The sequence below is a fragment of the Trichosurus vulpecula genome, chromosome 1, assembly GCF_011100635.1.
Source record: "Trichosurus vulpecula isolate mTriVul1 chromosome 1, mTriVul1.pri, whole genome shotgun sequence".
In the NCBI taxonomy this organism is placed as follows: Eukaryota; Metazoa; Chordata; class Mammalia; order Diprotodontia; family Phalangeridae; genus Trichosurus; species Trichosurus vulpecula.
This window is the reverse complement of record NC_050573.1, coordinates 520,917,883-520,945,192: the sequence shown is the minus strand read 5'-3', so window position 1 is coordinate 520,945,192 and position 27,310 is coordinate 520,917,883. Positions and strand designations below refer to the sequence as shown.

Here is a 27,310-nt window from a genome sequence, read left to right as displayed (position 1 = left end):
GCCTGCCTGCTGAAGCTGCCAGTCAGATTCCTTCATTAGAGAGCAAACCAGTGTACGGTGCACATACTGTGCAAGTCACTGCTGGGTGACTTCTCTAGCAAAGAAGTCACCTGTCTAAGGAATGTTAATAGAGGATTGGCTTTGGAGGATGGCCAGGGACTGGCACTGGCTAATCCTTGGTTTGCTTCTGTTGTACAATACTCCCAATGTTAGAAAGAATGAAGGCAATTAGGGCCTTGTGGGGGAACTGAAATGGAACCGAATTTGCTTTTGCATATGAAAAATCAGCATGTCAGCCCGTGACCACTCCAGGGATGCTGGGTATTGGCATCCTTTAGAATTGTACCAGGGTGAGTGTGAGTCCCCTGAAAGCTGGGTAGGGCAGAGAAATCCTCTCCTACTTGGGCTCTCACCTCTTACTGCTGTATAATTAGAGTGGCACCTTTTAGCTGAATGCCTCCAATTCACTTTGGTAGGGTTAAAAAGTCAGTGGAAAAAAATTCAAGCCAGCCCTTGAACCCTGTGCCTTGAGAGAGGTTAAAGTGCTCGGTTTTCCTTCCTTCCTTCCTTCCTTCCTTCCTTCCTTCCTTCCTTCCTTCCTTCCTTCCTTCCTTCCTTCCTTCCTTCCTTCTTTCCTTCCTTCCTTCCTTCTTTGTCTTTCTTTCTCTTGTTCTCTCTCTTTCTTTCCCTCCCTTCCTCCCTCTTCCTTTCTTCCTTTCTTTCTCTTTCTTTCTCTATCTCTCTCTATCAGTATCTCTCTCCTCTCCCCCTCTCTTTCTTCCTCCCCCCTCTCTTCCTCCCCCCTCTTCCTTCTTCCTTTTCTTTCTCCCTTCCTTTTCTCTCTCCCTTCCTTCCTTCCTTCCTTCCTTCCTTCCTTCCTTCCTTCCTTCCTTCCTTCCTTCCTTCCTTCTTTTTTTATTTTTCTGATCAGAATAGACATTCTAAGGGTAAGCTTGGCATCTAGCCCAGGGTTACCAGGTTATACTGATAGGAACATAAGTGCACGGCCAATGCAGTGAATGACAGACTCTCAGTGAAAGTAGCAGAATTTACCTGCAAGGTGGTTGTGTGCCCCAGATCCCCAGAGTGATGTGAAATTAGGTGTTATTGTGCTAAGATGTGGCATCTATCAAACAGTAACAAATGTGTCATCAAGTGGCATTGTCTTTATCACCCAAGGTCCCCCAGCTTTTTGACTGATGAGCCCTCAGTACCCTTTGGCTACTTCTGCATACCCAGGCGGGTTTTTGCTTATTTTTTTAAACATTTTTTTTTCCACGAATAGATGCAGACCCTTTGTCAAAATGAAGTCCCAAATCGGTAGCAATGAGACCCGGCCACTGCTACATGTCCCCCCTCTGAGGTCCAACCAGCAAAGAGCCTAGGCTGAAAGGGGAGCTGGTGATGGACTGGCCACACTCAGGGTTGAGGGCAGCTCTGCTACTCCCTGGAAGACCAGGTTTCAGTGACAAGGTCCCCTGAACAAAGAGCAATGGTGAGTCTTAAGAGACTGTGTCCCTCAGAGCCTGGGATTCCTCTGTCAACTGAAACCAGCCTCAACTGATCAAGAAGGAGAATGGTTTCTTTCAACAGTTTGATACTGCTCTTGTCAAAGGCAGCGTCTGCGGTTCAATAAATACCGGGTAGAATTTTCATCTTCTCTTCCTTATCATGGGGTTGGGCAGACGCTTCCACCTGTTTAGCAGCCTTGAAATGCTCAGTGACTTTAAAGGAGTTTTTCTATTGTCCCTATTCTAGCAGATATATTTCATTTTTTGTTTTTTTTTCAATTTTTTTGCAAGATTCAAATTTCCCAGCTCCTTGTTGGTGGAAATTTGGGAAGAGATAATTTCCATTGATCTTCGTTGTGAAGAAATAAAAATTCCATGCCTAAGGCTACAGGGCAGACTCAAGGCAGCTTACTCTCCCCTCCACCTGAGTTACGCATGAGGGCAGCCTCAGCATCCAGCTTCTCCGGGGTAAGAGCTGACGGTCTCCTTTGAGCAGACTTCTATGTTCAATGTGTCGTCTAGTCCTTGAGTCATTAACCCACAGTTTAGGAAGCACTGATTTTCCACACTTACAGGCCCGAAACCATGACTCGGAAAGGTGGCTGCACATGTCTGTGCCGAGGACTGGCAGTGGGGCTCACACATGGGCTGGCACAGCTGGCATCCACACCCCCTATTGACGGTAAGTAGGCGTGGTGGAGAATGGGGAGTTGTAAGGACAGCCGGCGCTGTATGCTGCAGAGAGGGGGGAAGAGAAGTCAGACCAGTTGAAAGGGGAGGCTAACCTTGCCTTCACCTATTGCTGTAACCACCTGGGATGGTTCCTGGGTCACACCCGCTAACCCTTGTCTACTGCCATCCACTGGGATTGCTAAAATCAGGGGTTTTAGACAGCAGGCCTCTCCTCTGGGATCAATGGTTCTAAGTCTGTTGTACTGTGGGTGTGGACCTGTTCCTCATCCGGGCCATGTATTGTTTTACCTGCCCCTAAGACTAGATGGAATCAGTGCCCTGCTTAAGCCTTTACATACAAGCCCTTGACCATTTTCTCACAATTGGAGGTGTTGGGCAAAGTCAGACCTTCTGGGCCTTAGTTTCCTCATTTGTAAAATGAACAAGTTGGAATAGATGACCTTTAGGCAGGGGTGTAAACATGCTATTTGAAGGAAAAAATATGTGTCTATATACATATGTATGTGTATATATATATATATATATATATATATATGTACAGGACCCATTCTTTTGTTTGTACTATGAATATTTTCTCCTTCACTTATAAACTCCATAATCAATAGAACAATAAATCAAGCCCTGATTTCTGGCTTTGCTCATTTTCTAGGTGTAAATGCTTATGCTGAAAATTTAATAATTAGCTCACCTGAGCTACGTCCCTACCTCTATGGTCCCTTCTAGCTATGTTGTGTCCTGTGATCTTATGTTTCCTTATTAATGACTACTCACACATATGCATCTGTGAGGAAGATAGTACAAATATTATTTTCCCCTTTTACAGATGAGGAAACAGAGGCTCAGAGAGTTAGACTGACGTACCTATGGTTACACAGTCACTAAATGTCAGAGCAAGGATTAGAACCCAAGTGTTCTCACACCAGGTCCAATGCCCTTTGCACTACACCATGCTTTGCTGTTGTTCAGTCGTGTTCAACTCTTTGTGACCCCACTTGGGGTTTTCTTGGCAAAGATACTGGGGTGGTTTGCCATTTCCTTCTCTAGCTCATTTTACAGATAAGGAAACTGAGGCAAACAGGGTTAAGTGACTTGCCCAGGGTCACACAGCTAGTAAGTATCTGAGGTTAGATTTTAATTCAGAAAGATGAGTCTTCCTGGCTCCAGTCCTGACTCCAGAACTCTATCCACTGGGCCACCTGTGTTACCTCTCCATGTAACTGTGTTCTCATTCCTTTTTCCTGTCTTGCTCACTAACATCCTGCTTCCTGCAAGGTCCATACATGCCAGCTCTGAGATTATTGAGTTTCCCAACAATCCCTTGCCTGTATTGTGCCCAGAGATCTTCTGTTGGGCTGAGCTCAATTTTGTAGTCTTGGATGATTCTGCTTTATGGCTGCCTGTGACTTAGCTGTGATACCTTCACCCCATGTGACATACACACGTGTGTAATGTGTACATGCACAAACACACATGTATATATACATACACAAAACACATCCATCTAAGCATATACATACACATGCACGTATATGCACATAGATAATATATAAAGTGTAATATAAAATATAATACTATTATATTATATAACAAATATAATAAATATAAACTGCATGTGGGTATGTACATGTATGTATATATGCATGTATGTATACACACATATACAAATATATACATATAAAACATATATGCAATACACATATACACATACACAATGTACACGTATACATCTATGTATACACACACACATGACTAGGTCTCCCTAAGTCACCTAGGTTGAAGTGTATCAACCTGTGGTCAGTATGGAAACTTTAATTTGCTTTATGTTTTCTCTGCTTTGAACTGGTTCATCCCTCCTTAGGCACCCTGGTGGTCTTGTGCTCCAGGTGCTTGCTGAACTTAGTGCGGACACCTGCTTCAGCCTTCCTGTAGCTCAGAACTCCCAAACTCAAGGGATTCTCCAGCTTCAGCTTCCCCCAGTAGCAGGGATCCCAGGCTTTCATAATCACACTCAGTTCCTGATGTCTGTCAAAGGTTCCCTACAGCCTAAGGATTCCTGGCATCCACATCCCTGGCATTTATTTTCATTTTTTTTTAGGCAATCAGAGGTTAAGTGACTTGCTCAGAGTCACACAGCTAATAAGTGTCTGAGGCCGGATTTGAACTGTTCCTGATGTCCTGACACATGCGCTCTGTGTACTTTGCCACCTCGCTGCCTCACATCCCTGGCGTTTAACAGGGCCCTATGGTGTAGTGGCAGAGGTGTTAGTCTTAGAGTCAGGGGACTTGGGTTTGAGCCCAGGCTTCAACAGAACAAAATAGATTTCTCAGTCAGGAAACTCTCTCTATTAATGCAGATAGCAATCACTCTTCACCTAGTACTTTTAGAAAGTTGCTTGGGTATACTGAGAGTTTTAGTGACTCGCCCAGGGTCACATAGCCCAGGCTAGTTGTGTGACCTTGAACAAGTTACACGACCAATCTGTACCTCAGTTTCCTAGTCCAAAAATGAGGTCAATGCCATTTGTGCTGGTTCCCAGGGTGACTGTGACCAAAATACTTTGTAACTTTGTAAATTGCAACAGAAAAATAAGGTGTTAGTTCCAGACAGTTCACAACACAGTGAGCACAGGGAGACCTCCGTGTCTCTGCTCATATCTTTCTCTCTGCCTGGAACACATTCTTCACCCCTGTTTGCTTTTCTAAGTCCTCTCCGTCTGTCCTTTCAGGCTCAGGGCCACTCATACTCTCCTTGACTTCCCCTGGCAGTGGTTCTCCTTCTCTCCTTGGAGCTCCCAGATTGTCTTCTGTCATTTAGCACTGGCTGTCTTACCATGTGCTCAGGGAGGCCTGAGTCTTAGACTTTTAGCCTCAGGGTGAATCAAGGTCTTAATTGGTGTTTGCTGTAGTTGATGATAATAAGACATCATCAGAGATTCCCTCTTACGTGTGGGTCTCAAAGTTTTTTTTTTTTTTAATTTAACCCATGATTTCTTTGGGACACAGACATTCCTGGGAGGAAATCCCCTGCATCATTGCTAATTGGTGTCTGCTCCACAACTTCAAGTAAGAGAGAGTTGCCTGGGGCACTGAGAGGAAGTGATCTGTCCAGGATGACACAAATCAGTATGTGTCAGAGGCAGAACTTGAACCCAGCCTATACCTGAGAGTCAGGATGGCTCTCTTTGTAACACACCATGCTGCCTGCCTCTATCCATCCATCCATCCATCCATCCATCCATCCATCCATCCATCTATCCATCTGTCCATCTGTCTGTCGGTCTGTCTGTCTGTCTGCCTATCGGTCTATCTATCCATCATCTATTTAGCTCTGTAATTTCACTGGTGTATGGCTCTCTTGGGCTGCTAGGTGGCGCCATAGTGCACAGAGTGCTGGGTCCTGGAGTCAGGAAGCTACATCTTCCTAAGTTCAAGTCTAGACTCAGGCACTTACTAGCTGTGTGACCCTGGGCAAGTCACTCCACCCTGTTTGCCTCAGTTTCCTTATCTGTAAAATGAGCTGGAGAAGGAAATGGCACAAACCACTCCAGTATCTTTGCCAAGAAAACCCCCAAACGGGGTCGTGAAGAGTCAGACATGACTGAAACAACAGAACAACCAGAACAAAATAGATTTCTCAGTCAGGAAACTCTCTCTATTAATGCAGATAGCAATCACTCTTCACCTAGTACTTTTAGAAAGTTGCTTGGGTACACTGAGAGTTTTAGTGACTCGCCCAGGGTCACATAGCTACTATATGTAAATGGCTGGACTTGATGCCTGGGCTTCCAACTGGTTCTATGTACTATGTCATTTACTGTCTCTCATTATATTCCAATATATGTATTTAAATATAATTATTTCAAAAGAGGCAGTGTTAGGAAGACCTGAGTTCAGGCTCTGCCTTTGACATATCCTGGGGTAAATCCCTTAACCTTTTAGTGCCCCAGTCGATTCTCTGAGGCTGTAAATGGCAGAATAGCTGTAAATCTGCCACTATAGAGGAAGCTCCCCATTACCAATGAGATCACAGGCCCAGATCAAAGAACCTCTATTTATTTCAACTCTTCCACCAGGAAGAAGAGGATGCAGAGAGAAAAATGGAGAATCAGGTTTGCAGGACACATGTCAGTCAGTAAACAAGCATTTATTAAAGATTTACTATGTGCTGTAGACTGTGCATCTATCTCAAAGGTTATGACACATACAAAATAAACTGGGAATAGAGTATATAAGTTAGTCCTGTCCTGACAGCCCCTTCCACTCATTCCCATCATGCCTGGGAGTCTTTGAGTACAGGGGCCTGGCTGTTCCTTTTGCATCTCTAGGTTTTAACCCGACACTACTCACTGTTCTGGGGAGTTGATATCTTCTCTAGGATCTTGGCTTGATCGTGAGGGCTCCGTTGTGTTCCACTGTAACTGGGTATTTTGATCAAGGTGATTTTTTAAAATAGCTTTTTCACCATCTGAGTGAAAAACAAACAAAATGTCATTCAACTTTTTTTTTGATACTCAGAATGCAATCTTTAAAAACAAGTGCATACATCTTTAAAATGAAATCGTCACCGGTGTGCCATGTTGGTTGGAAGATAGGCTTATTTTCCCAGATCTGCCTTGTGGCTGGTGTATAGAAAATCAGCCTTGGTATTAGAAAGACCTGGGTTCTGGTCCAGCCTCTGACACAGGCTGGCTATGAGACCCTGGGCAAGTCACTTAACCTTTTGGTGCTCAAGGCAAGGTTTTAAGACTATAAGTTATAGAGCATCATCATCATCATCATCATCATCATCATCATCGCTACCATTTACAGAGCCCTTTAATGTTTGCAAAGCACTTTACATTTGTTGCTGTTAGTTGTGTCCAACTCTCCATGACCCCATTTGGGGTTTTCTTGGCAAAGATACTGGAGTGGTTTGCCATTTCCTTCTCCAGCTCATTTTACAGATGAGGAAACTGAGGCAAAGAGGATTAAGTGACTCACCCACTTGGTCACACAGCTAGCAAGTGTCTGAGGCCCGGTTTGAACTCTGGTCTTCCTGATTCCAGGCTCAGTGCTCCAACCGCTGCACCACCCAGCTGCCCTGAGCACTTCACATACATTATCTCATTTGATCCTCACCACACTCTGGGGAGGTAGGTGCTGTTATTACTCCCATTGGACAGATGAGGAGGCAGAGGCATGTAAAGATCCAGTGCTTGCCCAGAGAAGGAGCCAAACAGTCTTGTGAGAATGAATTTCCTCATCTGGGAGCTCTCTAGACCGATGAAATCACAAATACAGGTCCTATCCCCTAGAAAACGTATGGCTGATAACTGGAGTTATTTTTCAGTGTGTATATAAATCATGCTTTCCTGTCAGAAAGCTCTCATTGTAGAACTTAAGCCTATATTTAGATTGATCTTTGACTCTGCCCAACGTGGCATTCTTCCTGGTTTTGCAAATATTTTTTGCCAATGGAGAATTCTGTGTGTGTGTGTGTGTGTGTGTGTGTGTGTGTATGTGAGAGAGAGAGAGAGAGAGAGAGAGAGAGAGAGAGAGAGAGAGAGAAAGAGAGAGAGAAAGAGAGAGAGAAAGAGAAAGAGAGAGAGAGAGAAAGAGAGAGAGAGAGAGAGAGAGAGAGAGAGAGAGAGAGGAGAGAGAGAGAGAGAGAGAATCTGCCTCCTGCTTCAGCTTTCTCAGTGGTCTTGACCATTAAACACTGAGGCTGAATGGTTCACCCTGGGTTTGGGGTAGGGAAGAAATGGGGGCTCCAAATACTATACCTTGTGGCATGGAACCAAATATTACTGTCTCCTTTCTTTCCTGACCTTCAAGATTTAAGGGAAAATGGAGTCTAACGAATTTAAGATTTCTAAGCTAGAAATAGTATGGTCTACACATTAACATCAAGATTTAAAAAAATGTATAGAGACAATTAAAAAAAAAGATATACTATGAACCGTTAATCTTGCTACTCCAGAAAGAAAAAAAATAAAGCATTTAGCTTATACAGAAATGAAAATGAAATGTATCTTTAGGAAGCACAACCCTAAGTCTCCAGGGTTTTGCCTAGATCTCACCTGTATAAAGCTGTAGCCTCTGTTGATGAGTAAATGGCCCTAAAAGGGAGAGCTCAGAACTAAACTAGCATGTTGCCCATGGGGCTTTGTCTTAGGTACTGACATGGGACATGAGCTTTCTAGGGAGAGGAAGGATATGCTTCCAGGCAGTGGTGGGATTCAAACAAATTAACAATCGGTTCTCCTTGGAATCAAGCCAAGACGCCACTGCAGCTGCTGACATGTCGGGTGCAGGCCCCGCCCCGCTAACAACCGGATTGCAGAACTCAACCTAAAATTAGGTACCGGTTCTGGTGTGAACCAGCTGAAACCCACCACTGCTTCCAGGCTTTCTGCACATGGTAACTACTATTGTTCCTCAAACCTGGACTCATAGCCTTCCAGTGGCTTTGGGCAAGTGCCTCTTTGGGACACTCCCTGCGGAAGAGCACCTGCAGTAGGACTATCCTCCACTCCATTTTGTCCCCTCCCCAGTAGACTGTCTTTTTCATTCCCACAGAGTTCCTTATCCCATCTTGTCCCAAGGTGCAGTTTTGTCTAGGTAGAGCTTAGAGAAGCCAGAGGCGGGCCTGGGAAAGAATGGCAACATGCTTATTCTACCAAGTGCTGAATGGACAGCTCCCACCTTACCAGTGCTCTCTGTGAAGTTCCTTATATTGAGGATGTCATTAAGCTCCTGATAGTGGTTTTGCTTAATGTATGTTGTCTTCTCTGGTGTGTCTTGTAGCTGCATAGTGACTTCTTCTAAATCTTTGTCCAGCTGGAAAATAAGAGTATCACATCCAAGCCAACAGACAGAGCCACTCATGGTTGAAAAAGGACCTCTGCTGTATATGGTCAAGTAAACTACTTAGCTACTTGTCTAGAAGCAACGTGGCTCCCTATAGGGTTATTTGCTTTCAAAAATGCCTGGATTTATCGTTGGGGGACCTGGGTTTGAATCTTATTTATCAGCTGTGTGACATTGGACAAATTCTCTATAAATTGAAGGGGTTGGATTAGATAAGAACTATCAAACATGCAGCCCAGATTAAAATGTAATTGGGAAATGTTTAACAAAATAAATACAAATACAATAAATTTATTTATTACATTTTAAAACTAAGTCAATAGATGGCCCACAGGGATCCTCATGTATGAATTAGTGCCCCCTGTTTCTGTTTGGGTTTGACCCCATTGGACTAGATGTTCTCTAAGGTAATTTCCTGCTCTAAAGCTCAAACACCCAGAAGGAAAATCTACTAAGTATTTATGGTTTTTGGGAAAAAGGAAATGGAAGGCACTCATGATCTTGCTCATGGCATGATGACAGTGGAGTGGTTATTCTCTGTTACATGTGGAAATGCTGCTCCTGATAGGGAGTCAGACTTTCTCTGGTACTATGAGATATCCTCAAATGGAATGGGTGGCTTTAGGGAGGAATAGAAGTGAGACATTGGGAGTGTTCCAGCACAGCTTTGGTGACACATTTCTTCCCTCCTATCAGGAATACTGGAGAGGGGAGTATTATACTACATAGAGACTGGACTGGATGACCTCTTTTCCAGCTTTAAGATTCTAGAACCCCAAATAGTAAATCAGGTCAGATATGCATTTTGAAGGTTCCCTCTGCAATGTAAGGGTAAGAGTTAGGTCCTAAAGCTCCTCCTTCCTCTACTGCACTGTTAGATGCCAGAAGTGATACCTCTGTGATTTTCATCCTCAGACGATGATTTTCAGATTGTAGCCCTTCTAGTCGAGATGTGCTGGCCTGGTTCACACTGGTGACTGATGTGGATGTTTTAGAATCTTCTTTCTTTTGATTTTGAGTGAACTGGAACCGTCTGTTCTGTGTTGCTGCATCTGGGTTGGTCCTCAGTGTGATGAGCTGAAAGGTGCGTAACAGAGCTGAAAAGAGACCTCAGGAAGGTTGTTTGGCTGATCCCCACTCTACTCCTCAATCCTTCATGATCAGTTCCATGAAAGTTTCATCAATAAAAGTAACTAAGAAGTTGGGGGACATTGGACAGTCTTAGTGTAATGGAAAGAGTACTAGATTTAGAATCAGAAGATCTGGGATTGAGTTCTGACTCTGCATGACAACTTTTCTGGGCCTCACCTTTCTCATCTCTAAAATGGGGATAATTCTACCCATCCTATGAATCTAATGTGAGGTACTTTGTGAGCTGCAAAGTATAATGTGTCATCTATTATTTTTGTCGTTATTGTCATTATTAATTACCCAAGTAGCAAAGATTACCATTTTTTAACAAATCTATTGCTTTAAACCCTATGAAATTTGATGACTATTTTTTAGGAAACTTTCAGCAGTTTTCAGTTAAACAGAGCAAACCCCTCTCAAGCTCTTAATGCTTCATTTATTAATTAGCCAGTGACAATTTGTTGTTGAACTGTGCTTGGTAGAGAGTAGAGAGAAAATAGAAGTAATCCCTGTCCAATGAGTTCACAATTTAATAGGAGAGAAGAAAATATAGGAGTGTCCCTCTCATGGAAGGAACATAAACAGTACCCAATGATGGCTGTTTAGGGAAGTACTAATTGTCAAGTGCCTTGGGAGGTAGAAGGGGACTAGGCTAGAGGTCAGTGAAGTGGAGTATGTCCAGGAAGATTACATTGCAGGGGCTGAGCCTTGGACAGAATCATAAGAGAGGGGAAGAATGAAGTTTAACCCTGATCCATCTACCACGTATATATTTCCCCATACTTCCTCAGAGGTCAAACATAGACATTTCCTATATATTGGTTCTTAAACATCTTCTCAAAACATCTTCTTTCCATAAAGCTAGCAATATTTTCATTTCAACAACTCAATAAGCATTTATTAAGCTCCTGCTATGTCCAGGGCACTGTGCTAAAATCTGGGAATATGAAAAAGAATAACAGTTCCTGACCTCAAAAACTTATGTTCTTCTTAGAGATCATGTACACAGAAAAGTAAATAAATTCTACTAGCATGTAAGCCCCTTGAGGGCAGGGTCTATTTTGTTTCCACCCCTGAATGCCCATTAAGTGCCTACTATGTACCAGGCACTGTGCTAAGTGTGGGGGGACACAAAGAAAGGCAAAATACAGTCCTTGCCCTCAAGGAGTTGATGGTCTAATGTTCTGGCACATTTATAGATGCTTGAGGAGGGAGAGAGCATTAACAACCGAGGAGGGGGATGAGAAAGGCTTCATGCAGGTGGGAGTATCTAAGCGGGGCCTTAAAGGAAGCCAAGTAGTTTGGGAGTTTGAGAAGCCTGCAGCTCATCCAGGTACAGAGCTCAGGTGGGAGTTGAGTAGAGAGATGATAACTGAACCTGTGGAAGCTGATGAAAACACCAAGAAAGAGGGTGTAGGAAGAGAAGAGGGCTGAGGACAGGGGCTTAGGGGACACTTATAGTATGACTATTCCCTCTGATGTTAGAGCTTTCTTCAAATGTGCATTTACTTTATATTTACTTATCTATATTTATGTTTCTTTCCTCTTTTTTTCTACAGTAAAATCTAAAATAAATTTAGTGGATGAATAGTGAATTTATATTTAGTGAATGAACACTGCCAAATAAGATGCAATTCAATCAAATACAGAATGATCATATATAGTAAGGAATCCACTAAAAAAATCAACAATGTTGGAAACAGGCTATTAAAAAGACTAGTCCTTTGCTTAATATTTGTTAAATCAGGATAGAAATTTTATTTATTTTTTAAAAATTATTTATTTTTAGTTTTCAACATTCATTTTCATAGGATTTTGAGTTCCAAATTTTCTTCCCATATCTCCCTTTCCCCCCAAGAATTCATGCATTCTGATTATCCCTTCCCCCAACCTGCCCTCCCTTCTATCCCCCCTTCTCTTATTTCCTTCCCCTCCTATTTTCCTGAGGGTAAAATAGATTTCTATACCCCATTCCCTGTGTATCTTATTTTCCAGTTGCATGTAAAAACAATTTTTAACATTCATTTTTAAAACTTTGAGTTCCAAATTCTCTCCCTTCCTCCCTCTTCACCCACCTTCATTGAGAAGCCAAGCAATTTGATATAAGTTATACATGTATAGTCATGTAAAACACTTCCATAATAGTCATATTATAAAAGACTAACTATATTTCCCTCCATCCTATCCCACCCCCATTTATTCTATTCTCTCCTTTGACTTTGTTTCTTATTTGCTTCTTATTACCCCTTCCCCCATTCTACCCTCCCTTTTATTATCCCCCCTCTATTATCCCTTTCCCCCCTACTTTCCTGTAGGGTAAGATAGATTTCCATACCCAATCAAGTGTATATGTTATTCCCTCCTTAAGCCAATTCTGATGAGAGTAAGGTTCACTCATTCCCTCTCACCTTCCCCCTCTTTCCTTCCACTGTAAAAGCCTTTTCTTGCCTCTTTTATGTGAGATAATTTACCCCATTCAACCTTTCCCTTCCTCCTTCTCCCAGTAAATTCCTCTCTCACCCTTTAATTTTATTTTTTGGATATCATCCTTTCATATTCAACTCATCCTATGCCCTCTGTCTATATATATTCCTGCCAACTACTCTAATAATGAGAAAAGTCTCATGAATTACAAATATCATCTTTCCATTTGGGAATGTAAACAGTCCAACTTTAATAAGTGCCTTATGATTTCTCTTTCCTATTTACCTTTTCATGCTTCTTTTGAGTCATGTATTTGAAAGTCAATTTTTCTCTTTAGCTCCTGTTTTTTCTCAAGAATGCATTAAATTCCTCCATGTCATTGAATGTCAATTTTTCCTCCTCATTGATTATGCTCAGTTTTGCTGGGTAGGTGATTCTTGGTTTTAATCCTAGCTCCTCTGACCTCCAGAATATCATATTCCAAGCCCTCTGATCCCTTAATGTAGAGGCTGCTAAGTCTTGTGTTATTCTAATTGTGTTTCCACAATATTTGAATTGTTTCTTCCTGGCTGCTTGCAATATTTTCTCCTTGACTTGGGAACTCTGAAATTTGGCTATACTATTCCTGGCAATTTTCTTTTTGGGATCTCTTTCAGGAGGTGATCAGTGGATTCTTTCAATTTCTATTTTGCCCTTTGGTTCTAGAATATCAGGGCAATTTCCCTTGATAATTTTTTGAAAGATGATTTTTGATCATGGTTTTCTGGTAGTCCAATAATTTTTAAATCATCTCTCCTGGTCACTTGTTTTTCCAATGAGATATTTCACATTGTCTTCTATTTTTTTCATTCTTTTGGTTCTGTTTTATAATTTCTTGATTTCTCATAGAGTCATTAGCTTCCATTTGCTCCCATTCTAATTTTTTTTTTTGGAGGGGGAAGGCAGGGCAATTGGGGTTAAGTGACTTGCCCAAGGTCACACAGCTAGTAAGTGTATCAAGTGTCTGAGGCTGGATTTGAACTCAGGTCCTCCTGACTCCAGGGCCAGTGCTCTATGCACTGCACCACCTAGCTGCCCCCCCCCCCCCCGTTCTAATTTTTAAGGAATTATTTTCTTCAGTGAGCTTTTGGACCTCCTTTTCCATTTGGCCAATTCTGCTTTTAAAGGCATTCTTCTCTTCATTGGCTTTTTGGATTTCTTTTGCCATTTGGTCTGGTCTATTTTTTTAAGGTATTATTTTCTTCAGTATATTTTTGGGTTTCCTTTAGCAAACTGTTGACTTGTTTTTCATGGTTTTCTTGCATCACTCTCATTTTTCTTCCCAATTTTTCCTCTACTTCTCTTACTTGATTTTCAAAATCCTTTCTGAGCTCTTCCATGGCCTGAGACCAATTTGTATTTTTCTTGGAGGATTTGGATATGGGAACTTTTACTTTGTCGTCTTTTTCCGAGTGTATGTTTTGATCCTCCTTATTACCAAAGTAAGTTTCTATAATCTGAGTATTTTCCCTCTGTTTATTTTCCCATTTGATTTTTAACTGTTTGTTAAAATAGAGCTCTGCTTCCAGTGTGGAGGATATAGTGTCCCACGCTTCAGGGGTTTTGTGCAGCTGTTTTCAGAGATACTTCTAGGGACCTGTAAGTTTTCAATTCTTCCGAGGTGGTATGATCAGAGGAGAGGTGTCTGCTCCTCTCCTGGCCTGTGCTCTGGTCTGTGAATGACCACAAACACTCTTTTCTGCCCTGGAACTGTGAGGAGGGTTCCCTCTCCACTGCTGCCACAAACTCCACCATGCCAGTGCTCCTCCTTGCCCCAGGACTGCCACCTAGGACTGTGGCCCACATCCAAGCACGGGCAAAGCAAAAGAATCCTGCCTCAGTGCCAGCAAAGAGATCACTGTAATCTCCTTCTGATCAGTTGTTCCCTTGACCATTTGCACTGCAGAGAGCTCTGGAAGCAACCACAGCCACTGCTGCTGCAGCCACCACCCTGGGGCTGTGCTGGGGCTGGACTGTGCTCCTCTCTCACCCATATCCAATAGACCTTTCCTACTAACCTTCTAAGTTGTCATTGGCATTTGTGGGTTGAGAAGTCTGGAGACCACCACAGCTGCCTGCAGTTCAGTCCCCTGAGGCCTGTTCCAGGTTCTCTGGGGCCTAGTCTGTGCTGGCATGGCTTGTGCTGGACTGCGTTTCTCTCTCAGACTGGTGCAATAGACCTTTCCTGTTGAACTTCCAGATTGTCTTGGGCTGGAAATCTGTTTCACTCTGTCTTTTTGTGGGTTCTGCTGCTCTAGAATTTGTTTAGAGTCATTTTTTACAGGTATTTGGAGCTGTTTGGGGGAGAACTCAAGCAAGTCCCTGTCTTTACTCCTCCATCTTGGCTCCACAAAAGATAGCAATTTTAAATGATATATCATGATTTATATAAGCAGATGAGCTTTTAAAAAAATTCAATAAACTTTCACATTTTAAGCGAACTATGGGACTCATTATTTAAAAGAATTCTAGTGATAAATTATTTATTTTAAAAAATTTTGTATAGTAAAGAATTGGTTCTTGATTTGCAAAATCCAAACACTTCATAATTATGCCAGCCCTCCTAATCCTTCTATGTAGCCTAGGAATGATTCCTAGCCCTCTACTAGGGCACAAATACCAAAGTCATTTCTTTTCACTTTCTGGATAACTTCCCTTTCCCAAACCAGTTCTTCTCCCTGCCTTGGTGTCCTATTTATTAGGTCATCCTCAGCCCTTCTTACTTTCCCACATCTGGAGGATTAATCTTCCTGGCTTATTCCCACTAATGTTAGCTAATTTAACCACATGATGCTCACACCAGTGACTACCACACAAATTTTGCCTTACATTCACAGCATGTAAAAGAGAGTCTTTAAAAACAGTCCCTTATGCTTAGAGGGCAGCTAGGTGGCACAGTGGATAGGGTACTGGGCTTGGAGTCAGGAGGCCTTAGGCACTTATTAGCTGTATGACTCTGGGCAAGTCATTTAACCTTGTTTGCTTCAGTTTCCTGATTTGTAAAATGAGCTGGAGAAGGAAACGGCAAATCACTCCAGTATCTCTGCCAAGAAAACCCCACATGGGGTAATGAAGAGTCAGACACAACTGAAACCACGGAACAACAACATGCCTAAAATTTATTCCCTCCCCATTTCTACCTCCTGGCTTCCTTCAAGTCCCAGATAAAATTCCACCTTGTATAGGAAGTCATTCCTAATTCTCAGCAACTTGAATACCTTTCTGTTCATTATTTCCAATTTTTCCTGTATATAGCTTGTTTATACATAGTTGTTTGCATGCTGTCTCTTCCATTAGATGGTGACCTGCTTAGATTGGGGACTGTCTTTTGGTTTTCTTTGTGTCCCCAAGGCCTAACACAGTGGCTGGTAGACAGTAGGTGACAATATATTATAATAAGGTAGTGCAGCATGGCTAAAATAGCTAAGGCCAAAGAAAGAACAGAACTTCCCGGGGGGGAGACAAAGTCCTAAAGTTCTGTTAATACTCAAGCTGAGATAATTTTTGCCATCTGATTCTTTTCTTCCAACTCGTTGGCTATTAAGAATCAATAAAGTCATGAAATCAAGATGATTTCACCTACTAATAGTACCATAGACTTTGTATTTGAGCCTAGAGGGTAGCTTGGTGGCACGATAGGTAGAGTGCTGGGCTTGGAATCAGGAAGACTCATCTTCGTGAGTTCAAATCTAGCCACAAACATTACTATTTGTGTGACTCTGGGAAAGTCATTTCCCTCTATTTGCCTCAGTTTCCTTAACTGTGAAAGGAGCTGGAGAAGGAAATGGCAAACCACTCCAGTATCCTTGCCAAGAAAATCCCAAATGGGGTCAGGAAGAGTAGGACGTAACCGATATGACTCGACAACAACAATACAGGACAAAAGACAGATGTTCGATTAAAAGAAAAGTTTGAAAAAATTTGATCCTAGAGGTGATAGGGAACCACTGGGATTTACTGAGTGGGAGAGACACGGTCAGACTTATACTTTAGAAAAATCACTGTGGCAGCTGTGTGGAGGTTTTTTCCCCTCTAGTAGAATACAAGCTCATCGAGGGAAGGGAATTTTATTTTTGCACAGTGTTGGTCTTCTATTTATCTTATTTTATTTTATTTTTTGGAGGGGGGAAGGCAGGGCAATTGGGGTTAAGTGACTTGCCCAAGGTCACACAGTTAGTAAGTGTGTCAAGTGTCTGAGGCCGGATTTGAACTCAGGTCCTCCTGACTCCAGGGCCGGTGCTCTACTCACTGTGCCACCTAGCTGCCCTAGTGTTGGTCTTCTAGAAGGTGCTTAATAAATGCTTGTGGAATGTATAACATATCAAAATGCTCGCCTTCTTAATGAAGGGAGGGAGGGAGAGAATTAGGAACTCAAAATTAAAAAAAAGTTAAAATGTTAATATTAAATAATAAGTAAGTTATAAATAACTGTTAAATGTTAAAAATTGTTTTTACATGTAATTGGGGAACAAATAAAATCTTAAATAAATACATAAAATTCAGTAATATGTTATATGAGATAAAATATATGAAATATGTATGTAAATAATATATATAAAATATATTTAAAATGCTTGTGGAATTGAACTGAGAGACAGGCAGAGAAAGACAAAAGAATGGTTTGGTAGATCCACAGATGAGAGCTGGTAAATTATTCCTACCATGCTATTACTACTAGCTAGCATTTACATAGTGCTTTAAGGTTTGTAAAGTGCTTTCATTTTATCCTCACAACAACCCTATTATTTTCCCTATTCTCCAGATGAGGAAACTGAGGCTCAGAGACACTGAGCAACGTACCTATGGTCACACAGCTCACGTCTGAGGCAGGATTCAAACTCAGGTCTCTTATTACTGTAGGCGTATGGCTCTTTCTAGTATACCCCGCTGCCTTCAATGCTATGGTTCCTAACTGCTTCGCTTAGGACACTACTTAGGACACTTGCTTAGGAGAATGCCAGATGATGATAAACAAGGCAGTCAGAGAGAAAAGCTCTTTAATAAAGTTATTAAGAATCCTATCACTGTAGATGTTGGGCATGCATATTTCATAGTTACATACCTAATTTCAAGATCATGTCATGGGATCAATTTTAATTTGTTTAAACTCTGACCAATTATCTTCAGATGAATTCTCATTTTCTCTAATTTTAAGTAAAACCCCACACCAAATCTTTTGCCATCATTATACACAATTACTTTGGAATGAGTGACCATGGTGAGAACAACAATAATGATGGGGAAAGGGGGAAAAAGAAACATTTTAGGCGTGGAAAGTTCAAACAGTCTGGCTGTCACTTAAACTGCCATTGAATGTTGTCTTTGATGAGATAATGAAAAAAAAACACACAAAAAATACTGGCTTAGGACCAATCAGTTGGTTTATTCTTCCTGATATCTTTATCTGCCTTTCCTCAGCTCTGCCTCCCAACAAAAATGCAGGGGGAGAAATGGCTCATTTATTCATTCAATTTAATAAACATTTATTAATTTCCTGTTAAGCACCAGAAACTGAGGCTCTGGACAAAGATAAGACTGTCTTTGCCTTCAAGGAGATTATATTCTACTGTGGAGATTCCACAGGCACACAGGTAAGTAAATTAATTAATTCATTCACTTCACAGACATTTAAGCATGAAGTAATTAAGTAGTAGAGTGGCTAAAAGCACTGGATTTGAAGTCAGAAGGATCTGAGTTCAAATCCTGCCCAAAGAGTTATTAGCTATGTTACCTTGGGCAAGTCATTCAATCTCTCTCAATCTCAGTTTCCTCGTCTATAAAATGGGGGTAATAAAAGCACCTACCCCCTCAGGGTTGTTGTAAATATCAAATGAGACAACCCACGTAAAATGCTAGGCAAACCTTAAAGGGCTGTATAAGTGCCAGCTATTATTTAGTGAGTACATACTATGTACACAGCCCTGTCTAGGGCTAAGTGTTGTGGGAGACAAGACACACATACACAAACCATATTTACAGTGACCATATTGCCCAAACCCACATTTAGAACATATGACATGGATTTTGCTTTACTCTCACAATTGTGCAAACTTCATTATTTATGATAGACAGACAGAGGTGAGTAGATGGGCCAATCAGGGGGATGCTATTTACAGGAGAAGGTATATACATATACATATATATGTATACACACACACACATACACATAATGTTTCTGTATGTTGGAAATAAAGAGTTGACATTTCTATAACTCTTTATTTGACCATTATACAGCAGAAGAAACTGAAGCTAAATGACTTGATTCAAGTTACAGAGACATTTTTTGAAATCTTTGGTTTGACTGTGTCATGCCCTGCTTAATGAGCTCCAGTAGCACCCTGTCAACTCTCTCCAGGATCAGAAATAAAGTCCTCTGGTTGGCATTTTGAGTTCTTCACTGCCTATCCCCTTTCTTTCTACCCTTCTTATGCCTTTTCTCTTCTATACCTTCTACTGCTGGACAGGGACCTCTTGCAGTTTCTAGAACATAATACTCATCTCCTTTGTTTGAGCTTTTACACTGGTTATGTACACTGGGATGCTCGGTCTTGTCATTCTCTGCCTTAGTTTCCCTGGCTTCCTTCAGGATCAGCTCAAATCCCACCTTCTGCAAGAGACCTTTCCTAGTCGTCCCAGCTGCTAATGTTTCTCCTTTCATGTTACTATAACAACAATGCTACTTGCTACTACTGTGGCTGTGTAAAGCCAACAACACCGGCACACAGGAGGGCTGCTAGCACAGATTCTTTGATCTGGTTTTCTAAGGAAAGCAACTCTAAGGGGTTAACAATCTTACTTTAATTAGACATACATATATCATTCACTTAGTTCAGGGGAAAAAGTCAGCACCCTGAACTTCAGAAAAAAATGCAAACAGAAATTACAAGCAGAGAAAAATAGCATGAATCAACAGACAGGGCTTCTAGCTGTCTGACCAAGACATTACATACATAGTTACCAGAGAGAAAAGCACCAACATCTGGGTTTTTCAAAGCCGGGGGCTCCTTAACAGCTACCCAGAGTCTCCACACCAACATTCTTCCAATGAGTGAGCCCCCAAAGTGCTAACCTCAGAATATATATATATATATATGTATATATGTATATATGTATATATGTATATATATGTATGTGTATATATATATACATATATATGTGTATATATGTATGTATATGTGTGTGTGTGTATGCTTCTTCAGAGTTAGAGCACTTCACACCTCTTGAGGGCTTCACACCTCTTGATGGCTTCACACCTCTCAAGGGCTTCACACCTCTCATGACCTAACTAGCAAAAGGGTGTGGGCCTTCCTACAAACAAAGGCAAGACTCAATCAAAGGCACTTGATTGCCTTAGTGCTGAGAAGCACTCCGAGGCAACAAAAAGTCCTGCTTTGCTTGCCATTACAGTTACCTTCTGTCTATGTCCTGCGTACCTAGTTACCTGAAGGCAGACACTGGTTTTTTGTTTTTTGTTTTATCTCAGTAACCTCAGAACTTAGCAATGTATCCGTATATGGGCTTAATAGATTGCTGCTGTTGTTTCTCCTTTGTTCTCAAAGAGGACCATGACATTAGGAAGGAGATGCCACGACTTGCAAGTGAGTTGGATTTAAGAGAGGCACGGCTGTGCAAAGGCACCAGCCTCGTTCTCTCTTCCAGAGCCATCTGGGTCCAGTGACCTGATGTAGATCAGAAAGACTGCAGATGGCCCCGGATGGGCTTAATAGATGCTTGTTGACTGACTGACAGACCTAAGAGCTAGTGTGTTGTTTTAAACATACTTATATGTTTATTGATGATCAGTTCACTTTTTCACACGTAAAAAATTAAAAAAATTTAACATTCATTTTTAAAAAATTTGAGTTCCAAATTCTTGCCCTCTCTCCTTCCCCTCCCCTTCCTTGGGGAGGCAAGCAATTTGATATAGATTACACATTGAAGTCATGCAAAACATATTTCCATATTAGCTGTTTTGCAAAAGAAAACACAGATAAAAAAAACTTCAAGAAAAATAAAGGAAGTGAAAAAAGTATGCTTCACTCTGCATTCTGACTTAGTAACTTGTCTCCAACCTAGGTCTTCTCAATTTAGAACCTCACAGTTGCCTCCTGCTAATGCTGAGAAGTGAGGAGGTTGGGGCTGTAATAGGGATTCCCAATAAAATGGCTTAGTAGCCTTTAGAGAAAGGGAGTGGATTTTGCACCAGTTTAGAGAGGGTGAACCTATGTTTTTCAGGGTGTATGTTGATAATTTTTTGGTATGAAACCGGGATTACTGAGGAGACTAAGTTCTGGACTCTGAAAAGAAAATATTCTAGTTAGGAAGTTTGCCCTATACTTTTGGAATCAATATATGATAATAAAAAATAGCAGGGTTTTTTTAGGGACACCCGAGGCTTTACTAATATGATTGTCATCATTTAGTCATTCAGCCACGTCTGACTCTTTGTGAACCTTTGTGTACTTTGTCCATGGGGTTTTCTTGGCAAGAAGCCTGGAGTAGTTTGCCACTTCCTTCTCCAGCTCATTTTACAGATGAGGAACTGAGGCAAGTAGGGGTTAACTGACTTACCCAGGGTCATGTAACTAGTAAGTGTCTGAGGCTGGACTTGAACTCAGATCGTTCTGACTTCAGGCCCAGTGGTCTATTTACTGCACTTCCTATCTGGACTAACATGATTAGGTATAGATAATCCTCTTTCCTGGTGTGTGTCTGACTGTTGACTAGCATCTATTATCCCCAATAACCCCACATAGTCCCTTGCACATAGTAGGCACTTGTGAAGGAGGTAGATGAATACAAGTACTGTGAGTTTTGGGGATACATCTGATCCTCAGAGAAGGGAACCTCAGAGGCCAAAAAAAACACAGCAGTAGGTTCAGTAAACGAAGACCTTCAGCCTATGTTTTATTCTCTTCCTTACTAGCAACAATAGGATGAACCTGATTGATTCTGTCTTGAAGGTAGCCTCCATCATCTTAGAGATTAACACCCAATATTATTCTGATAAGACTAACCACTGAGAAATCTATTTTCCCATAGGAACAAACCTGACCTTTAGCAGCTCCTGTGATCTTAAGGCTTCCACATTTCACCCATTTCTATTCTGCCAGCAGAATCCTGTGTCCTCTAAGTAAGCCTAAAAGAGCTACAAAAACCCAATCTATGCCCTAAGAACCTGACCCTGCACCTAGACCAATTGGTCTCCCTTAGTGCACTCGTAACATTTCTTTTCAATCTGGCTACTCACCCCCAGTCTTATAGATGTGATGGTAGGTGAGATTCTCCCTGGACTCTCAAGGAACCCAAGCTGGGAAACTACCACAAGAAAACCCCAAATGGGGTCACAAAGAGTCAGACATGACTGAAAACAACTGAACAGCAGTAACAAATCACCTGGCTAACAGAAATGAGCTTAACAGAATTCTAAATAAATTAATGAGTTAAATAATAAATCCTCTGGAAGGAATTCTCATATCCCATCCAATCCTACTTTCTCTATGCCTTTGTTCCATCATCACCTCCTGTTCTAGAATTCTCAGTCTATTTTCCTCCCCCCGCCTTCCTTTGTCTACAAATATGGTCAAGTTTCCCCAAATTAATATGATGCTGTTCAAAAATTAGCTAGGACACGGCTACTACGTGCAAAATGCACAAAATAAAAAGTAAAAACTAAAAACCTTTCTTGACCCTCTAACGCCCTTAAGTTACTGCCTTATCTTCCTTACTGGCAAAGATCTAGAAAACATAGTCTACATTTTCTGCTTCCATTCTGCCTCCTTGCCTACTCATGATTCAACCCCTTGTAATCTACCATCCTGGCCACCACTGGACTGAAGTTGTTCTTTTGAAGGCCTTCCTAATCATCAATCCAATGTCATTATCTTAGCCCCTCATCTCTCTTGATTCCTTGACCCCATTTGCTGTGATTATCTCCTCATACCTGGCTTTTTGAAATTTGTTTCGATTTGTACAACTTTCTGTCCCACGCGTGGCCCAAGAGATTGCTTTTCTCTTGAAAGAATGAATGGTCACCAGATTTCATTTACTGCTTGTCCCAGCTGCTTCTGCCAGCTGGAGTGCCTGGCACACCCACTGTATGTATTATGGCTAAACTTTAGCAACTGTCTAATGTCTGAAAATAATTAGTGTTTTGTCCAGCGTAAGAAACACCATTTTGATATTCTAATGAGGACAGCAGTCATCACTTAAATGAACAAAGCTTTCCTTTGGAAATATAATGTAACAAAGACATAATCTACCAATTTGCTAAATATCGCTGAACATTAGATGGGTGTGATTATCCATCCTGACACTGGGTTGAGCTTAAATTTCTAAATTGGATTTGGTTGGGTTGCCCTTGGCCTACATGTTGTTGCCTCTTTTCAACTAGCCAGCTAAACAGTAATAAAGTAGATAAGCGATAAAAGGCAGGTATATTTGGAAAGAGTTGAGAAAGGCAAGAGATAGCTTAGTAATTTAGTACTGGAGAAATACCTCAAAAGTGTTTGGTCTCTTTAAGCTCCTAATTAAAAAAAATATCAGGGCCATGTTATTTAACATAATTTTTGGTTTGAAGATGATGCATCTTGAATAGTGTATATATAACCTTATGAGATTGGAGAGACCAGCATGGCAGAATGGAATTAAGGCTGGAACATAGGTCAGGAAGGAACAAAATAAGCATTTTTTTAGTGTCTACTATATGTCAGGCACTGTGCTAAGCATTTTACAAATATTATCTCATTTGAGATAGTGAAAATAATAATGCTAGGAAGTAGGTAGCTATTATTATCCCTATTTTACAGTCAAGAATATTGAGGCAAGCAGAGATTATGTGACTTGCCCAAGGTCACACACCTAGTTAATGACTGAGGCTGGATTTACCCAGGTCTAGTGCTCTATCCACCATGCTACCTTGATGCCCCAAGAAGCCTAGGTTTTAGTCCTGGCTCTGTTGCTAACTTGTTGAGTGATGTTAGGCAAAGTCACTTTTCCCTGGGCCTCAGTCTCCCTCTCGGTGAAATGAATGGGTAAGACCAAATGATTTCTAAGATCTCTTTGAGTTCTGACACTCTATGTTCTAAGGACCTAACATTTTTAAAATATTCTAATTTTAAAATATTCTAGTAGCTCTAATATTCTTTAAATCTAATATTCTAAGTTGCTTAGAAAATTGGGGAAAAAAGAATTATCGTAGGGGGCAGCTAGGTGGTGCAGTGAATAGAGCATCAGCCCTGGAATCAGGAGGATCTGAGTTCAAATCCGGCCTTAGACACTTACTAGCTGTGTGACCTTAGGCAAGTCACTTAACCCCAAATTGCCTTCCCTTCCCCCCTCCAAAAAGAAAAAAAAAGAATTATCATAGATGTAAATTTAGAATTGTAGATGCAAATTTAAAAGAGACTAGTTAGAGAAGTTGGATGACTTCTGTTTTAGGACTAGCCTTACAGTAGGAACACTATCTGAGATAGGTAGGGTGAGGCAATCAGATGGTCTGGTCAGGGTGTGGGTTCTGAACAGGTTTGGGTTTGACTATCAGCTCTGAGTAGGACACAGCTGAAACTACTCGACAACAATCACCACAACCTATATGACCTTGAATGTTGTTAGGCCTTCATTCTCCAAGAGGACCAATGACATCAGGAGGGTGTTGTCTTGACTTGCATCTGTATTAGATTTAAGTGAGGCAGGGCTGTGCAAAGTCATCAGCCCTACTCTCTCCTCCAGAGTCATCAGAGTCCAGTGGTAGGATAAAAATCAAGTTGACAGGAGACAGCCCCAGATGAAATGGAAGACCTTGGCTAAGGTCTTTTCCAGGTCTCAGTTTGTCCGAGGCAACACCCATTCAGTGATTTAAAGCTGTGTAAGAAATGAGGCAGAAGATGGCCTAGTTCCCTACTGGAAAAAAAAAATCAGTCAGGGAAGGGAAGACCTTCAGAGTTTCTGGCCAGAACAGAAACAATTGCTGTTTACACTCACTCTGAGTGGTCAAAACCCAAATAATGACCAAGTGAGGCTTGGGCTGGGACCTATTATTAGCCAGTCAGTGGGAGCTGAGCGATTTGGTGTAATCAAGTAACACCATTTGAATCCTAATGGGTTTTACTAAAGAATAATTTTCCAGAGCTATATTTCAAGAAATCATAAATGAAAGTACATGGGGCAGAAGATATTTATTTATATGACCTTGAGCACTTTGCCTGTATGGACCCCAGTTTTCTTATCTACAAAACAAAGGGATTAGGTTAGAAAGTCTTAATATCCTTTCCAGCCAGGAATGTGCTAGTAAATGTTTAGCAACCAACTCTCTGAAAAGCTAGACACACTTTAAAATTTGATTTGTACTATTAATATTTTCTCTATCGCTTTCTTAAGCCTAGACAATTAACAACAACGAAAACCCTTTGAAGCCTGAGGTGTAAAATTTAGCAAACAATAGGCTTTTGAGCCAGTAAGAGGTTGGCTCCAGCATATTGGTTTCTAGCCCTCAATCCCATGAGATGACTTTCGTTTTTTATCAGAAAGTTAGCCTTTCTCTTTAAATCTGTGATTTGTAAAGACTTTCTACATGTGTAAGTGTGATGTTAATGCATTTATAGAGGAATCTTTTGTCCCCTTAGCAGATATAACTGTAATTTTTTACAATGGAAGTCAGTGAGAAAATAAAATTTACTTAAGATAAATTAAATTTACAGTACTCTGAAATACATTTGTTCTGCTAATGAGAGGATATCTCTTTCAAAAACCACTCAGAAACCTTTTTTTTTTTTTGGTTCTCTTCTTTCTCCTCACAAACAATTTTATTGAGGTAGAAAAAGGCCCCTCTCATATCACCTCCCAGAAATGAAGGCACCCATATGCTTTTTTATATTTTTGTTGAAATTTTCTTTCATTTTAGTAAATTTTACTTTCTGTATTTTTGAAAGCTCCCCTAAATATAGACATTTATTTGCTTCAGAAAGGTGACTTACAATTCTGGAAAACCAAGCTGCAACAGAAATATAAGTTGATGACATATACTTTGTCAAAGACAAGGGAGCAAAGTTCTGGCTGGAGGGAACAACCTACCTTTGGCACAAACACGAGGCAGAGTGTGATGGTGCTGCAGAATATTATGACCAATGCTACGATACAGAATTGCACATTGGGCTGATCTCTGGTGAGGAATGAGACTGCTGCCCCAATGATACACATGATCCCCACGTTGTAGACACTCATTCCAATGTATTTGCTGTCGTTCAAAGCTGGAATGCTCACGTTGCGAGTCTCCCAAGCTAGGAAACAACCAAACAGCTGAAATAGGAAATAGAAAGGTGTTATGGTAATTAAGGTGGACCTTTTTTTTTTTTTTTTAACTGTTTTCTCTTTTAGAATGCTAAAGTAAACAAGTGCTTTTGATTAAGTCTTGCTAGGTTCAAAGCCCCAGGCCCACACCCTTTTGCTGATTAGATGTGAAGCATTTGGGTACTAAGAAGGGTATATATACTCCGAGGTTAGCATTTTGCTCTGGGGCTCTCACTCACTGGAAGAGTGCTGTTGTGGAGACTCTGGGTAGCAGTTGTCAAGACCACCCCTCTGCCCCGCCAGCTTTGGAAAACCCAGATGTTGGTGCTTCTCTCTCTGGTAACTGTATATATTGCTATGGACAGATAGAAGCCTGTCTACTGATTTGTGTTTATTCTGTTTTTATAATGTATGCTTATAATTTCTGTTTGTATTTGCTCGAAGTTCAGGGTGCTGGGTTTTCCCCCTGAACTAAATGAATGGTATATGTATGTTTGACTAAAGTGAGATTGTTAACCCCTTAAAGTTGCTTTCCTTTAGAAAAGCAGATCAAAGAACCTGTGCTAGCAGCCTTCCTGTGTGCCGGTGTTGTTGGTCTTACACAGCCACGGTAGTGGCAAGCAGCACTGTTGTTATAAAAGGGAAGATTATTATTGCTATTATTGCTAAGCTAGTGTGTGTGTGTGTGTGTGTGTGTGTGTGTGTGTGTGTGTGTGTTTGGTCAGTTGCTTTCCTATCCACTGTGTACAACTGAGGGATGGAAGGGGAGGAAAACTGAGGATCGTCCGGAAGAGTTTTGCCCTTGATACAGTCTTGTGAATGTCAATGCATCTAATGGCTTTTGAGGTAAATCCAGCTTGGAAACTCTATCCTGCTCTATGTCCTGGTGTTCCTTCTGATGACTTTAAACCTTAGAATGGAGTATAAACAATTCCTACTGGAGCACAGAAGCACAGAATTTCAGAGGTACAAGGGACTTTAATGCCTATCTAGTCTAATCCACATCTGAAAAAGAATCCCACTTATAACATATGACTCCAGGCTCTACTCGAAGACCAACTACGAGGGAGGATCTGTTATTTCTGGGGACAGCCCATTCCACTTTTGGACAGCTCAAGTTACTGGAAGTTGTTTCTGACATGAAGCCTAATCTTCATTTGTCTGTTTATTTACTTATTTGTTCATTCATTTATTCGTGAGCTAATTCATCTATTTACTTATTTAGCTATTTAACTATTAATTTGTTTGCTTAGTCATTCATTTATCTATTTATACATTCATTCATCCATTTATTTATTTATTTGTTGGGTGACTTCCACCCACCACTGCCTCTAGCTATGGAGCCAAAGGGAACAAATTTAATCTCTCTTACCCAG

General features: G+C 41.1%; 1 protein-coding gene across 1 annotated transcript in view; it reads right to left on the bottom strand.

Annotated features, from left to right (window-relative positions):
* Positions 1-904: 904 nt before the first annotated feature.
* Positions 905-27,310, bottom strand: part of GABBR2 (gamma-aminobutyric acid type B receptor subunit 2) — an 850,065-nt gene continuing 823,659 nt past the window's right edge. The window contains exons 15-19 of the mRNA XM_036741052.1: positions 25,719-25,943; positions 9,948-10,130; positions 8,894-9,023; positions 6,552-6,669; positions 905-2,246 (exon numbers count right to left, since the gene is read on the bottom strand). Coding sequence (XP_036596947.1) covers positions 2,081-2,246; positions 6,552-6,669; positions 8,894-9,023; positions 9,948-10,130; positions 25,719-25,943 — 822 coding nt within the window. The 3' untranslated portion in view covers positions 905-2,080. The remainder of the gene's footprint in view (positions 2,247-6,551; positions 6,670-8,893; positions 9,024-9,947; positions 10,131-25,718; positions 25,944-27,310) is intronic.